Here is a 13,506-nt window from a genome sequence, read left to right as displayed (position 1 = left end):
ATAAATAACATAATACAGTATAATCAATATTAGTAATGTTAAAATAATACAGCTCAGCTGTTGTTATTAGTATTATATTTATATCCCCTTTTTCTCTCTTATTTATGTGGTTTTTAACTTTGAATTCTGAGTATTGTTCTCAGAAAACAGAGGAATTCCAGACATGAAACAATCAGGGTCAGCTAATACCTCCCAACAAAGGATTCCACCAGGCAGAAAGCAGCCTCAAGCAGACAAGAGGCCTTTCTCCCTCCCTGGATATTATTCCACAGATATATAAACCCCTCTTGCCTATTTTCCATCAGATCTCACAACCTCTGAGGATGCCTGCCATAGATGTGGGCAAAACATCAGGAGAGAATGCTTCTGGAATAGCCCGGAAAGCTCATGGCAACCCAATGATTCTGGCCATGAAAGCCTTTGACAACACATTTTAAGGATTTCCTTGCAAAGCGGCAAAAATGCATGATGATGTTCTTTCTTGTCTATGAGTGTATAGAACGAATGCCATGGCTCAATGATGTAGAAGCATGGGATCTGTAGTTTTCACTTTTCATCAGGGAAGGCAGAAGACCCTGTAAAACTACAAGTCCAGGGATTCCATAGCCTTGAGCCTTGTCAGTTGAAGTGGGATCAAACTGCCTTTGTTCCACAGTGTGGGTGCCGCTCTGTGTGGTCCTCACCTAAGATCTCCTCCATTCATGAGCGTCATGACGAGGCAGAGGTCCAGCTTGGTCTGGAAAGCGTAGGCCAAGGTGACAATGAAGCGGCTGTGGACTTTGGCCAGGATCCGCTTCTCGACAATCGCTCCCTGTGATGCAATGCAAAAAAAAAAAAACCAGCAGATGTGACTTATAGTTCTCTACACTAGGCATGGGCCAACTTGGGCCCTCCAGGTTTTTTTGACTTCAACTCAACTTCAACTTTTGACTTCAACTGTTAGGAATGGTGGGAGTTGAAGTCCAAAACACCTGGAGGGCCCAAGTTGGCCCATGCCTGGTTTACATGATGTCAACTGCAAACATGGCAGTGGGCTAGACTGGATGACCCTTAGGGATCCCATTTGATAGCTTTGTCAATTCAAGGGTTGTCAGTGCTATTCTTTAGTGAGATCAAATGCAAGAACTATATTTGATAATGGGCTGCTCCTATCCCACCCTCCCGCCCTCCGAAGGCATCATATTGACGCTGATCTTTTCCGACACCTTCTTTGCCGGATCTGCCATGGAGGCCACTGAGCAGATAAGTCCCACAAGCCTCTTTAAGGGGAATAATTGGCAGGGAGGGAGGCAGGGAGGGAAGGAAGGGCCGGGAGATTAGGATGGCTAATTTGTTTGGCCTGAAAATAATCATTGGGAAGGCGTAGAGCGCTATGAGACAAGGAGCAGGACACCAAAATATTTATCAATGATTCGGACAATGGAATAGAGGCCGCATGGCTCAAATTTGCAGATGGCAGCAAATCAGGAAGGAGAGCTAAGGCCAAAAGCTGAAGATAAGTCAAGAGTGTGATGCTGCAGTTTTAAAAGCCAATGCGATTCTAGGCTTCATCGATAAGAGTTTAGTGTCCAGATCAAGGGAAGTCATGGTCCCAGTCTATTCTGCTTTGGCCAGTTCTGGGTTCAAATAGAGGCTGGATGGCCCTCTGTCGGGAGGGCTTGGACTGTGACTTCCAGTGACAGAAGGGGGTAGACTGGATGGCCTTTGGGGTCTCTTCCAACTTTATGATTCTGTGAGATGTCTGTCAGCTCCAATGTGGCCAAAGAGGTTCTCTCACAAATCCCACAACAACAAACCAGGGATGAGCTTGCAGCACTGCCTAGTTTGGAGGAAGTCAACGACGCCATCAGCCAACAACAACAAAACAAAATAACAAAGCCAACGGACCTGATGGGATCCCTGCTGAAATCTTCCTGCTTTCTTTGTTCCACCCACAGAAGTCAATCATACTTCAACATCACTGGTTGAGTATCTTCCACATCTGGGGAAGAATTTCAGGATGGGAAGGGATTCCTTTTTTCCTCTATATGTTGCTGCACTGTAACTCCCAGCATCCCTGCTTGAAGGTGCAGTTCAGCAATACCTAGTAGGCTCTAAGGAGCAAAAGCACTGAATGATGGACCTTGAGACCCAGGTTCAAACCCCTGTGCACATTCCCCATTGGGAGACCATAGCCGTCTGCTATCTATTAGGCAGCATATACACTGCAGAATAAATGGGGTCTAACACTACTTGAACTGCCATGGCGCAATGCTGTGGTATCTTAGGAGTTTTAGTTTTCTCTGCCAAAGAGTGCTGGTGCCTCACTAAACAAAAAAAAAGTGAGATACACTGTAAAGGATGGAAAAACCAATGGAGGACCAAGGATCGGATGGGGTTGGACCAGATGGCCATGGGAGTATCTTTATAGGGCTTGGTTTCCAAACATTTTACCATTCTGGTCATATCCCAGGTGCCCATATCTCTCTTGGATGCTTTGGCCAGAAGTGGACACAGAATTATTCCAGGTGGGAAGGTCTGACCAAAGCAGACTCCCATTGATACAGCTTAGAATTCCATTGGCTTTCTTAGCAACAGCATCACACTGTTGGCTCATGTTCAGCTTGTCGCCTAAGACTCTTAGATTCCTTTCACATGGGTTGTTTTCAAGCCAGGTCTCACCCATCCCATATCTGTGCATTTCGTTTTCATTGCCTCAGTGTAGTATCATACATGTCTGTCTCCCTGTTGAAATTCATTTTGTTAGTTTTGGCCATTCAGCTCTCCAATCTCTTAAGGTCATTTTGGATCCTTATCTGGGGTATTCCCTCTCTGTCGCAGTTTGGGCCCGGGCTGTGGCGCAGGTGGGAGAGCAAGCCAGCTGCAATTAACTGCAATGAATCACTCTGACCAGGAGGTCATGAGTTCGAGGCCCGCTCGGAGCCTATGTTTGTCTTGTCTTTGTTCTATGTTAAAAGGCATTGAATGTTTGCCTATATGTGTAATGTGATCCGCCCTGAGTCCCCTTCGGGGTGAGAAGGGCGGAATATAAATGCTGTAAATAAATAAATAAATAAATTTGCAAATCTGATCAGCATGCCTTCTATTCCATCATCCAAGTCATTGATAGGGATATCGAATAGCCTTGGGCCAGGACTGAACCCTGTGGCACCTCATTGGCCACTCCACCCAGGATTGCAAGAGAAATACAGATGAGAAGGAAGGTGTTATCTTGTCCTTCCCAGTTGGCTCAGGCAAGAGCAAACTGCTGCAGCCTCTTCTAGCTGGTGTGTTCAACATCACTCATGATTCTAGCCATTTTAACCAAACCCTAATGCTGCTTGGTCAGGTTTTTAAAAAATGTTGGGTCTCAGCAAGAGGCTGGGTATTTCTCAGACGATGAGGGGGATGATGGGCTTCCAACTGAGAAGTTTGTGTGTGATCAGGGTGAATTGCAGGCCTTATATCAGAAAGAAGTGTAGATAGTTAAATATGAGACAGTTGATGCTTGAGATTCCAATGTTACTTCCTTAGCAAGAGGGGAAAGGGAAACCAGTGAAAGGTCAATATCTGTTGGGAATCAGACTTCAGCTAATGAAGAGTTTTCCTGGGATATCAGTTTAGGTCTCCGGACAGAGGGAGTGAAAGATAGATTAATTAGGCGTTCAGAGAGACTCCGTGAGAAATCCTTGAAACCCAGGTGTGTGAGGCATGATCTCATGGCTTCTTGGTCAGGCTTGGGCTTAAATTAAGTGATGTTTACTTGGTGTCTCTCAGAGCAAACAATGTTGCCAAAAGGTTCAGGTTCCTGTCTCAGCTCTCAAGTTCATGATTCAAGTTTCCTGTGTTTGCCTATGTTTTGCCCTGGGAAAAGTTCCTGCTTTCATGCTTATGGATTTATGACTGTGATCTTGACTCCCTTGATTTCATGTAACTTTGGACTATTGCTCTTTTGTATATGGAATACTGCTATTTTATAGCTCCTTTCTGACTGCTCTTTTGGAAAATGCCTTTTCCCGCCTTTGTGTCTCCTTTTCTTAATAAACTGCTGTAGTTATTACTAGTGGACTCTGGTGTGGTGCTGGAGGAAAAGGTGTCTCAAGAGCAAAAAAAGGTGCAAAAAAAGATGGAGGATAATGCTTGCTCTGCCTAATGGAAAGATTTTGATTTCTGAAGCTATCCTCCAAGAAAATTATGTGGATGTATAAGTGGAGGAACAGCGGAAAAGGAATGTGCCTTCATCTGTATATTCTGTGCTGGGTTTGCATGGCAACATCTATATATATATAGATGGAATGGATGAGGAAGTAAAAGTTTGCTGTCTCGACTCCTTCCCCATGCTTCCAAGGCTGTGGATGGCATTTCTCTTCCTGAAGCAGCTGCTAAACATGGAGGCAGATGGTGGGGATGGGAGCTGGCATCAATGGCCATCTGATCCCCATCAAACTGTGCCAAGCTTTTCCAGAAAGAGCATCCAGAAGGTATAGGATTCCCTTACTTGGTCAATGGTTTAGGGAAGGCATGGATAAACTTGGGCCCTCCAGGTGTTTTGGACGTTAACTCCCATAATTCCTAACAGCCTGCTGGCCATGCTTGGAGCATGGTCAGAAAGAGGGATTGGTCAAAACGTGGTACCCAAATAAGGCTTGCTTGGAACCAACCACATATGTGCTGCTTGCAAAGGCTCCTGGTCATTTTGGTACCTTTTCCCACTCATTTAGGCATTTGTAAGTCTTCTAGCAGAATTCTACGTTCAACTTCCAGCAGATACTGACCAAAAGCGTCATGCTTGAGAAGCTAGGTATTCCCAGAGATAATACTTCACTAGGCATTTGTAGGTTCTCCAGTGCGATTCAGTTGACGATAATCATGCTGGTGGAATGAGACATTGTTAGAGAAAACACTTTTCTAGGCTTTTGTAGGTCCATCAACAGAATTTGGTTGGCTACTGAAGTTGAGGCTCACCAAGAGATTCCTAAAAATAACATTTGTCTAGACCAGTGTTTCTCAAACAGTGCTCCTCTCTCTGGATGTTTTAGACTTCAACTCCCAGAAATCCCAGACAGCTTACCAGATGTTAGGCATCATGGGAGCTGAAGCCCAAAACATCTGGAGGAGCACCATAGACATCTGTAGGTCCACCAGAAGTTGACCATGGAGCCAACTTCTACTGGAAGCTGACTCCGTGGTCAGCTTCCAGCAGAAGTCTCACTGTAGAAGTTTTCTCTTATATTAAAATATAGTGTCTTAAAATGTTGTGTTCTTTCCTCTTTTGCGGAGATCCCGTACCCTAACCCACATGAAAGTCCTACCAGATTAGCCTATGTATAAGAGCTAGGAAATTGCTCAGTTTTCCATCTATAAAAGGTCCCATTTCCCCCGTCCTCATTGCCCTCCCCAAGGATTTGTGACCCTCCCAAGCTGCTCACCTCGTAGCCATTGCGCTTCTTGAGCCGCTTCTTGTTGAGCCGCTTGTTGGCGTACATCTTGCCGGTGGCCTTCATCTGGCAGGCGCAGACCTCCCCAAAGCCGCCTTTGCCCAGAACCCGGAAGTCCATGAACCACTCGTCCGTCACGCTCTGGGACTCCAGCCACTTGAACTGGAGAAAGCGCCCAAAGTGCAGGCTCTCCTTGTACTTAGCCATGGTGTTCGCCTCCAGGTACTTGAGCAGGTGCTGCTCGGCCTCCTTGAAGAGATCCGCGCGGCCGTTTTTGGCATCCTCCTTGACTCGCATGATGGCCTTCTCCTCCAGAAAGGAGCAGAACTCCTTGGAGGCTGAGTCGAAGTACTTGTTGACGCTTTTCTGGGCCACCTTGGGCCGGTCGGCCTCCTCGGACGTGTTGTAGTCCTCAATGCTCTTCCACAGCCCGCCGGCTGCCTTGAACTCATCCGTCTCCTCCAGGAACTGCTGGAAGATGCGCTTGCCGATGGGCTGCCGCACGCAGATGAAGTTGAAGTCCAGGTCCAAGGTGTCCTTCAGGTGTTCGCATTGGGTGATGTGTGGCAGCTTCAGCTTGGCCCGCATCTTCTTGTCGCGGCCTGTAGAAGGCCCGCCATCCCCTCGGGCCGACACGTAGGCCGAGTTGGCCACCACCGTCTCCAGGCCTCCGATGTCCATGGTGAGGCCTCACCTGGAAGGCAGAGAGACAGCGATAGTCAACATCTTGATCAAGGACAATGGGAGAGATGACATTTGCAGAGGACGCCATATTGAGAGGGAGAGCAAATAGCCCAGAGGACAAGGTCAACATCCAAAATGACCTTCACAGATTGGAGAGCTGGGCCAAAACTATTAACAAAGTGGACTTCACCAGGGAGACATGTACAGTACAACACTTAGGCCAGGCATGGGCAAACTTCAGCCCTCCAGGTGTTTTGGATTTCAGCTCTCACAATTCCTAATGGAGTTGAAGGTCAAAACACCTGGAGGGCCAAAGTTTGCCCATGTGTGCTCTAAAGGCCAGGACATATTGGAGGGAAGGAAGAACAATGTACCATATATTAAATACTTATTTCCTGGTAAGACAGAGAAAGTGGAAACTGTGGGGCTTGTGTCATTGTCTTCTTATTTCCAGTGTGAATTTCGGTGCCATTTCATTAATCCATTTGCACCTTTGCTTTCCACCTGGCATTGGCCCATGATATCTGAAGACTTGAACTGGCATCTTGGGAACTATAAATCCAACCTACATAATGGGAGCTGTAGTCCAACTACATCAATGGGAACCTGAAAGGGTTAATATGAAATCAAAAATCCAGTTTGAATGAGCGTATAATTGGGGCCCCTGGTGGCACAGTGTGTTAAAGCGCTGAGCTGCTGAACTTGCGGACCAAAAGGTCTCCGGTTCAAATCCTGGGAGCGGAATGAGCACCCGCTGTTAGCCCCAGCTCCTGCTAACCTAGCAGTTCGAAAACATGCCAATGTGAGTAGATCAATAGGTACTGCTCCGGCGGGAAGGTAACGGCGCTCCATGCAGTCATGCCGGCCACATGACCTTGGAGGTGTCTACGGACGGCTCTTTGGCTTAGAAATGGAGATGAGCACCTACTCCCAGAGTCAGTCATGACTGGACTTAAAGTCAGGGGAAACCTTTACCTACCTATAATTTGTTTTCCTTGGGTTATAGATTGTTAGTGGATTTTGGATGCCATTGACGAACTCGTGCCAAATTATACCAAGTGTTGTATCTTCTGGACGAAGTGGACTACAACTCCCATTATTCCTCATTCATTGTTTGGCTAGATTTACAAGGTCTTTCACCTTCTCGTCTTCAGCAGAGAAGGTGAAAGACCTTGGAAATCTATAACTCCGGGTTCCACAATGTAAACCTATCCATATTGGTGAATTTACTCCAGGGTTTGTTTGTTTTTTTATGTTTACTGGCTGTTAGGAATTGTGAGAGTTGAAGTCCAAAATGCCTGGAGGGCAAAGGTTAGCCCGTGCCTGGATTAAAACCTGCAGGGAAATCGATGTCAGAAGGATATCCAGCTGCCATTGTGCAGAATGAAACTTCCTTCTCATGCAACATTGCAGGAGACTTGGCTGCCTTGGTTAAATCCGCACCCTTTTTGCCACCCACACGTTGCTCTTCAAACTGGGGCACAGCACTCTTTGATCACTCTCATTCACAAACACACACAACTATATATAGGACCCTATTAAAAATTAAAAATATTATTCCTCCCCATATTTCACTGTTTATCATCATCATTATTATTTCTGATTTAAGGTGGTTCTATAATTAAGTTTTCTTGGCAAGGCTTGTTCAGAGGCGGTTTGTCTCTGAGGCTGAGAGAGTGTGACTTTGCCCAACTTTAACCAATGGCTGAGCAGGGATTCAAACCCAGATCTAAAGCCCCCTCTTCACTGCCTTATAAAATCCAGATTATCTGCTTTGAACTGGATTATATGGCAGTGTAGACTCATATAATCCAGTTCAAGGCAGATAATGGGGATTATCTGCTTTGATAATCTGGAATATATGACAGTGTAGAAGGGGCCTGACTTACATTTGGAAATGTCACCTCTCCACTCGTCCCTTCTTTATGTGAGGGGAAGTCTATTCTATGATTCTATGATTCTATGATTCTATGAAATCCTGACTTTCTTCTTTGTATATACCGTATATACTCAAGTATAAGCAGACCCGAATATAAGCCGAGGCACCTAATTTTATCACAAAAAACTGGGAAAACATTGACTCAAGTATAAACCGAGAGTGGTAAATCTCAAAAATAAAAATACATAATAATAAAATTACATTTTTGAATTTTTACATAAAACTGTAATTTAAGATAACACTGTACAACTCTGATTAAATCAATTATTCTCAACTTCTTCAATATAAATGTGCTTATGTATCCTAATAATAATAATAATAATAATAATAATAATAATAATAATAATAATAATAGAGTAAAATAATAAATGTAAAAATCGAGTAAATTAATAAATGTAATAACAATAATAAATAGAGTAAAATAATAAATGCAATAACAATAATATCAGAATAAAATAATAATTGTATTATTAATAATAATACAAATAGGTTAAAATAAATGTAATAGTAGCAATAATAATAAGAGTAAAATGATAAATGTAATAATAATAAGTGGAGTAAAATAATAAAAGTAATAATGCCAATAATAATAGAGTAAAATAATAAATGCAATAATAGAGTAAATTAATAAATGTAATAACAATAATAGAGTAAAATAATAAATGTAATAACAATAATATCAGAACAAAATAATAATTGTATTAATAATAATAATAATAATAATAATAATAATAATAATAGATTAAAATAAATGTAATAGTAGCAATAATAATAAGAGTAAAATGATAAATGTAATAATGCTAATAATAATAGAGGAAAATAATAAATGTACCATATATACTCGAGTATAAGCTGACCCGAATATAAACCAACCAGGACTTTCACCCAAGTATAAGCTGAGAGGGGCTTTTTCGGTTCTAAAAAAGGGTTGAAAAACACAGCTTTTCAAGTATATACGGTATCTTGCGTTCCATGCTTTTAAATATGCTCAAGCACTGAAGAAATGTAATAATAATAATAATAATAATAATAACAAAGAGGGAATGGGCTCAGGCTACCCAACAGGTGAAACTACACTGTAGAATCAATGTAGCTTGACACGACTCTCAACTGCTATGGTGCGATGCTATGGAATCCTGGGAGTTGTAGTTTTCCAAGGTCTGCTCCAACAGTGCAGAGTATAGCTCTCAGGATTCTTTAGCACTCAGCCAGGGTAGTTCAAGTGGTGTCAAAACTGCATTAATTCGACAGTGTAGACAATGTGAAACCAACTGGGATTAGAACTGGCATTTTGCACAACTAATGGCCCATGTTTTTAACCTCCGACAACAGCCCTGTGAGGTAGGCCAAGAGGCCAAAAGAGAAAGAGATCTGTTGCAACTCAAAAAGGAATATCATGGCTTGGTCGTGATTAGAACCTGACCCTCTTCCACATCAAGGCCAGTGTGATACATCTCTATTTTGCGAACATCCAAACTCGTCCCACCCTGAATTAGCCAAGGAGTAATTAAGTCTTTGCTCCATTGCTCAATGCGAGAGCGAGGAGGATTAACCCGAGTGAACCGGGACAAGGTGAACGTGCCTTTTGCAGAGAGAGAAAGCAAATGAAAGAGTCACTATATTAGCTTAGCACAGGCATGAGCAAACTTGGGCCCTCCAGGTGTTTTGGACTTCAACTCCCACAATTCCTAACAGCCTACCGGCTGTTAGGAATTGTGGGAGTTGAAGTCCAAAACACCTGGAGGGCCCAAGTTTTCCTACACCTGCTCCAGAAGAAGATCTCAGTGGGCGGTCTGTCTTATGACCGAGGGAAGGGGACAGATCCTGTGCAGTGCCCCCACCCTCAATGGGAGAGGACATGAGCCACGTTTAGGCCACGAAAGCCGCTTACGGCGGAGATTATCAAAGGTTTTGCTTAATGGGATTTGGGCAGGAGCCTCCGATGGGGGCATCTGTGTCTCCACGCCCCAACCCTGCCCTTGGCGCTTGGTTGGGCACTTGCACCAACCAAAAAAAAAAACCAAACAAAAAGAGACCCCTTTCCAATCCAAGGAACGGTGGACAGAACCCACAAATCTCGTATCCTTCTTGCACAAAGTCCACCTGCTAAAGCAACCAGTCTCCTAGCCATCACAGTTACCCTCAGATGCCCGGAGGCAGCAGGTCCTGGCAACCCTCCAAAGATCCACAGGTGAATAAAATGGATCACGTGGGTACAATATGGCTTTGCTTAAAGCAAACTTGGGCCCAACCCGGAACCAGAGAATTGTAGACTTGGAAGAGACTCTGAAGAACATCCAGTCCAACCCCCAAGATAGATAGATGATAGATAGATGAGAGATTTTATTTATTTATTTATTATTTAAACTCCCCTAGGGCTCGGGGCGGCTTACAAGAAAGGCTAAAATCTAACAATTTAAAAACATCTTCAAAATATCTTTTTAAAAAAATCTTTAAAACACTCCCCCAGGGCTCGGAGTGGCTTACAAAAACAAGCTAAAATCTAAGCAATTTAAAAACAGCAATGATAGCTAGATAGATAGATAGATAGATAGATAGATAGATAGAAGAATCATGGAGTTGGAAGAGACCCCAAAGGACATCCAGTCCAACCAGCAGGATAGATAGATGATTGATAGAAGATAGATAGATAGATAGATAGATAGATAATAGAATCACGGAGTTGGAAGAGACCCCAAAGGACATCCAGTCCAACCAGCAGGATAGATAGATGATTGATAGAAGATAGATAGATAGATAGATAGATAGATAGATAATAGAATCACGGAGTTGGAAGAGACCCCAAAGGACATCCAGTCCAACCAGCAGGATAGATAGATGATTGATAGACGATAGATAGATAGATAGATAGATAGATAGATAGATAGATAGATAGATAGATAATAGAATCATGGAGTTGGAAGAGACCCCAAAGGACATCCAGTATAACCACATAGATCAGTGGTTCCCAACCTTTGGGCCTCCAGGTGTTTTGGACTTCAACTCCCAGAAATCCCAGCCAGCTTTCCAGCTGTTAGGAACTGTGGGAGCTGAAGTCCAAAACACCTGGAGGCCCAAAGGTTGGGAACCACTGCCATAGATAGCTAGATAGATAGATAGACAGATAGAGATAGATAGATAGATAATAGAGTCATGGAGTTGGAAGAGACCTCATAGGACATCCAGTATAACCTCTAAGATAGATAGATGGATAGATAGATAAATTGTACAGTTGGAAGAGACTCCAAATTACATCCAGTCCAACCCGATAGATAGATAGATAGATAGATAGATAGATAGATAGATAGATAGATAGATAGATAGATGATAGAGTCATAGAGTTGGAAGAGACCCCAAAGGACATCCAGTCTAACCCCTAAGATAGATAGATAGATAGATAGATAGATAGATAGATAGATAGATAGATAGATCAATAATAGAGTCATAGAGTTGGAAGAGATCCCAAAGGACATTCAGTCCAACCCCTAAGATACATGGATAGATGATAGATTGATCGATAATAGAGTCATAGTTGGAAAAGAACCCAAAGGACATCTAGTCCAACATGATAGATAGATAGATAGATAGATAGATAGATAGATAGATAGATAGATAGATAGATACTAGATAGACAAATAATGATTGACAGATGATAGATGGATATATAGATAGATAAATAGATAGATAGATAGATAGATAGATAGATAGATAGATAGATAGATAGACAGACAGATAATAGAGTCATAGAGCTGGAAGAGACCCCAAAGGACATCCAGTCTAACCCTGAAGATAGAGAACGCAAGAAAGAGAAAGGAGTGGGGGGAAGGGGAGATAGAAGAATCGTAGAGTTGGCAAAACCTAAAGGACATCCAGTCCAACCTGACAGATAGAAAGATAAATGTTAGATAGATGATAGACAAGTAATAGAGTCATAGAGTTGGAAGAGAACCCAAAGGACATCCAGTCCAACCCCTAAAATAGATAGATAATGACTGACAGATAGATAGATAGACAGACAGATAGATAGATAGATCAATAACAGAGTGATAGGGTTGGAAGAGATCCCAAAGGACATTCAGTCCAACCCCTAAGATACATAGATAGATGATAGATTGATCGATAAGAGAGTCATAGAGTTGGTAGAGAACCCAAAGGACATCTAGTCCAACCCAATAGATAGATAGATAATGATTGACAGATAGATGATAGTTGATTAGATAGATAGATAGATAGATAGATAGATAGATAGATAGATAGATAATAGAGTCATAGAGCTGTAAGAGATCCCAAAGGACATTCAGTCCAACCCCTAAGATATACAGGTAAATAGATCAATCTGCATCTCCCTGCACCAATAGATAGCACTATGCAACGCGATATTTTGTTCCTGGGTTATCAATGTTATTTCCTAATTGGTTCTATCATAACAACGTGGGGAAAGTTTACTAAACTGCCAAAACTTTGTCTTTGCGGAAGGGACATCCTGCTATAGCATATTTTGCTATCGTTTTGTAATGAATGTCTCATCCTACAATCTCAACCAATTCAACATACTTTGTGGCGGGCACAAAAACAAAGTTTCTGGAGTAAACTTTCAAAGTAAGTTCCGCACAATTAAACAGGAAATAACACTTTCAAACCAGGAACAGATTTTTTTTTCCAAATTTTGTTATGTCTACACGAGGCCTGGGCCAACTTGGGCCCTCCAGGTGTTTTGGACTTCAACTCCCACAATTCCTAACAGCCTACTGGCTGTTAGGAATTGTGGGAGTTGAAGTCCAAAACACCTGGAGGGCCAAAGTTTGCCCAAGCCTGATCTACACTGTAGAATTAATGCAATTTGATAGCAGTTTAACTGGCATGGCTCAATGTTATGTAATCCTTGGCTTTTGTTTGACGAGACATCAACCTTCTTTGGCATGACATTATAAAATGACAAATGCCAAGATTCTGTAGCATTGAGCCAAGGCAGCTAAAGTGATATTTCATATGGTGACCTGAAAGTGGTTTTATCCACAATATTTTAAAATAATTTTGTACAAAGAAACAAACTTTAGGAACATTGCACTCTCAGAAAGCAAGGGTGATGCTCTCAGTCTCCAAGGTAGGAAATTTTGAGTGTTTTTGGTATTCTGGATGTGGGGTGAGCCTCCTATATTGATCTCAGTGGTCAACTTTATAAACTTCCTTTTTTCCATACTGGCAGAACATTACAGCTTCTGCTTTCTTCCCTTGCTCAGAACAAAAATCACACACTCCTCCCTTTCAAGAAAGCGAATTTAATTTTATCCATTAATTCCCTATCAGCTTAAATACCGCACAGGGTGGCCTATATTGCATTAATCTCTTCCCTTCCTCCACTGGCTCTTGGGGTCCTTGAGATACCTTAAATAAACCTTGAGGTGTATTTAAAAGCACAAGCCCACAGGTACAGTTTAAAATGCACTTTTTGAAACACCCCAAACT

At 42.5% G+C, this 13,506-nt stretch overlaps 1 protein-coding gene across 3 annotated transcripts in view; it reads right to left on the bottom strand.

Moving 5' to 3' along the window:
- grk1 (G protein-coupled receptor kinase 1) overlaps positions 1-13,506 on the bottom strand; it is a 79,189-nt gene that overhangs the window by 17,180 nt on the left and 48,503 nt on the right. For 2 of the 3 annotated variants that reach the window (XM_062984538.1, XM_062984537.1), the window contains exons 4-5: positions 5,409-6,111; positions 684-811 (exon numbers count right to left, since the gene is read on the bottom strand). In XM_062984538.1, coding sequence (XP_062840608.1) covers positions 684-811; positions 5,409-6,098 — 818 coding nt within the window. In that variant the 5' untranslated portion in view covers positions 6,099-6,111. Of the gene's footprint in view, positions 1-683; positions 812-5,408; positions 6,112-10,180; positions 10,227-13,506 lie in introns of those variants that run through there. The other variant, XM_062984539.1, reaches the window with a different exon arrangement.

Source organism: Anolis carolinensis, chromosome 6 (assembly GCF_035594765.1).
Source record: "Anolis carolinensis isolate JA03-04 chromosome 6, rAnoCar3.1.pri, whole genome shotgun sequence".
NCBI lineage: Eukaryota > Metazoa > Chordata > Lepidosauria > Squamata > Dactyloidae > Anolis > Anolis carolinensis.
The sequence above is the reverse complement of the archived record's forward strand: the minus strand, read 5'-3'. Positions and strand labels throughout refer to the sequence as shown.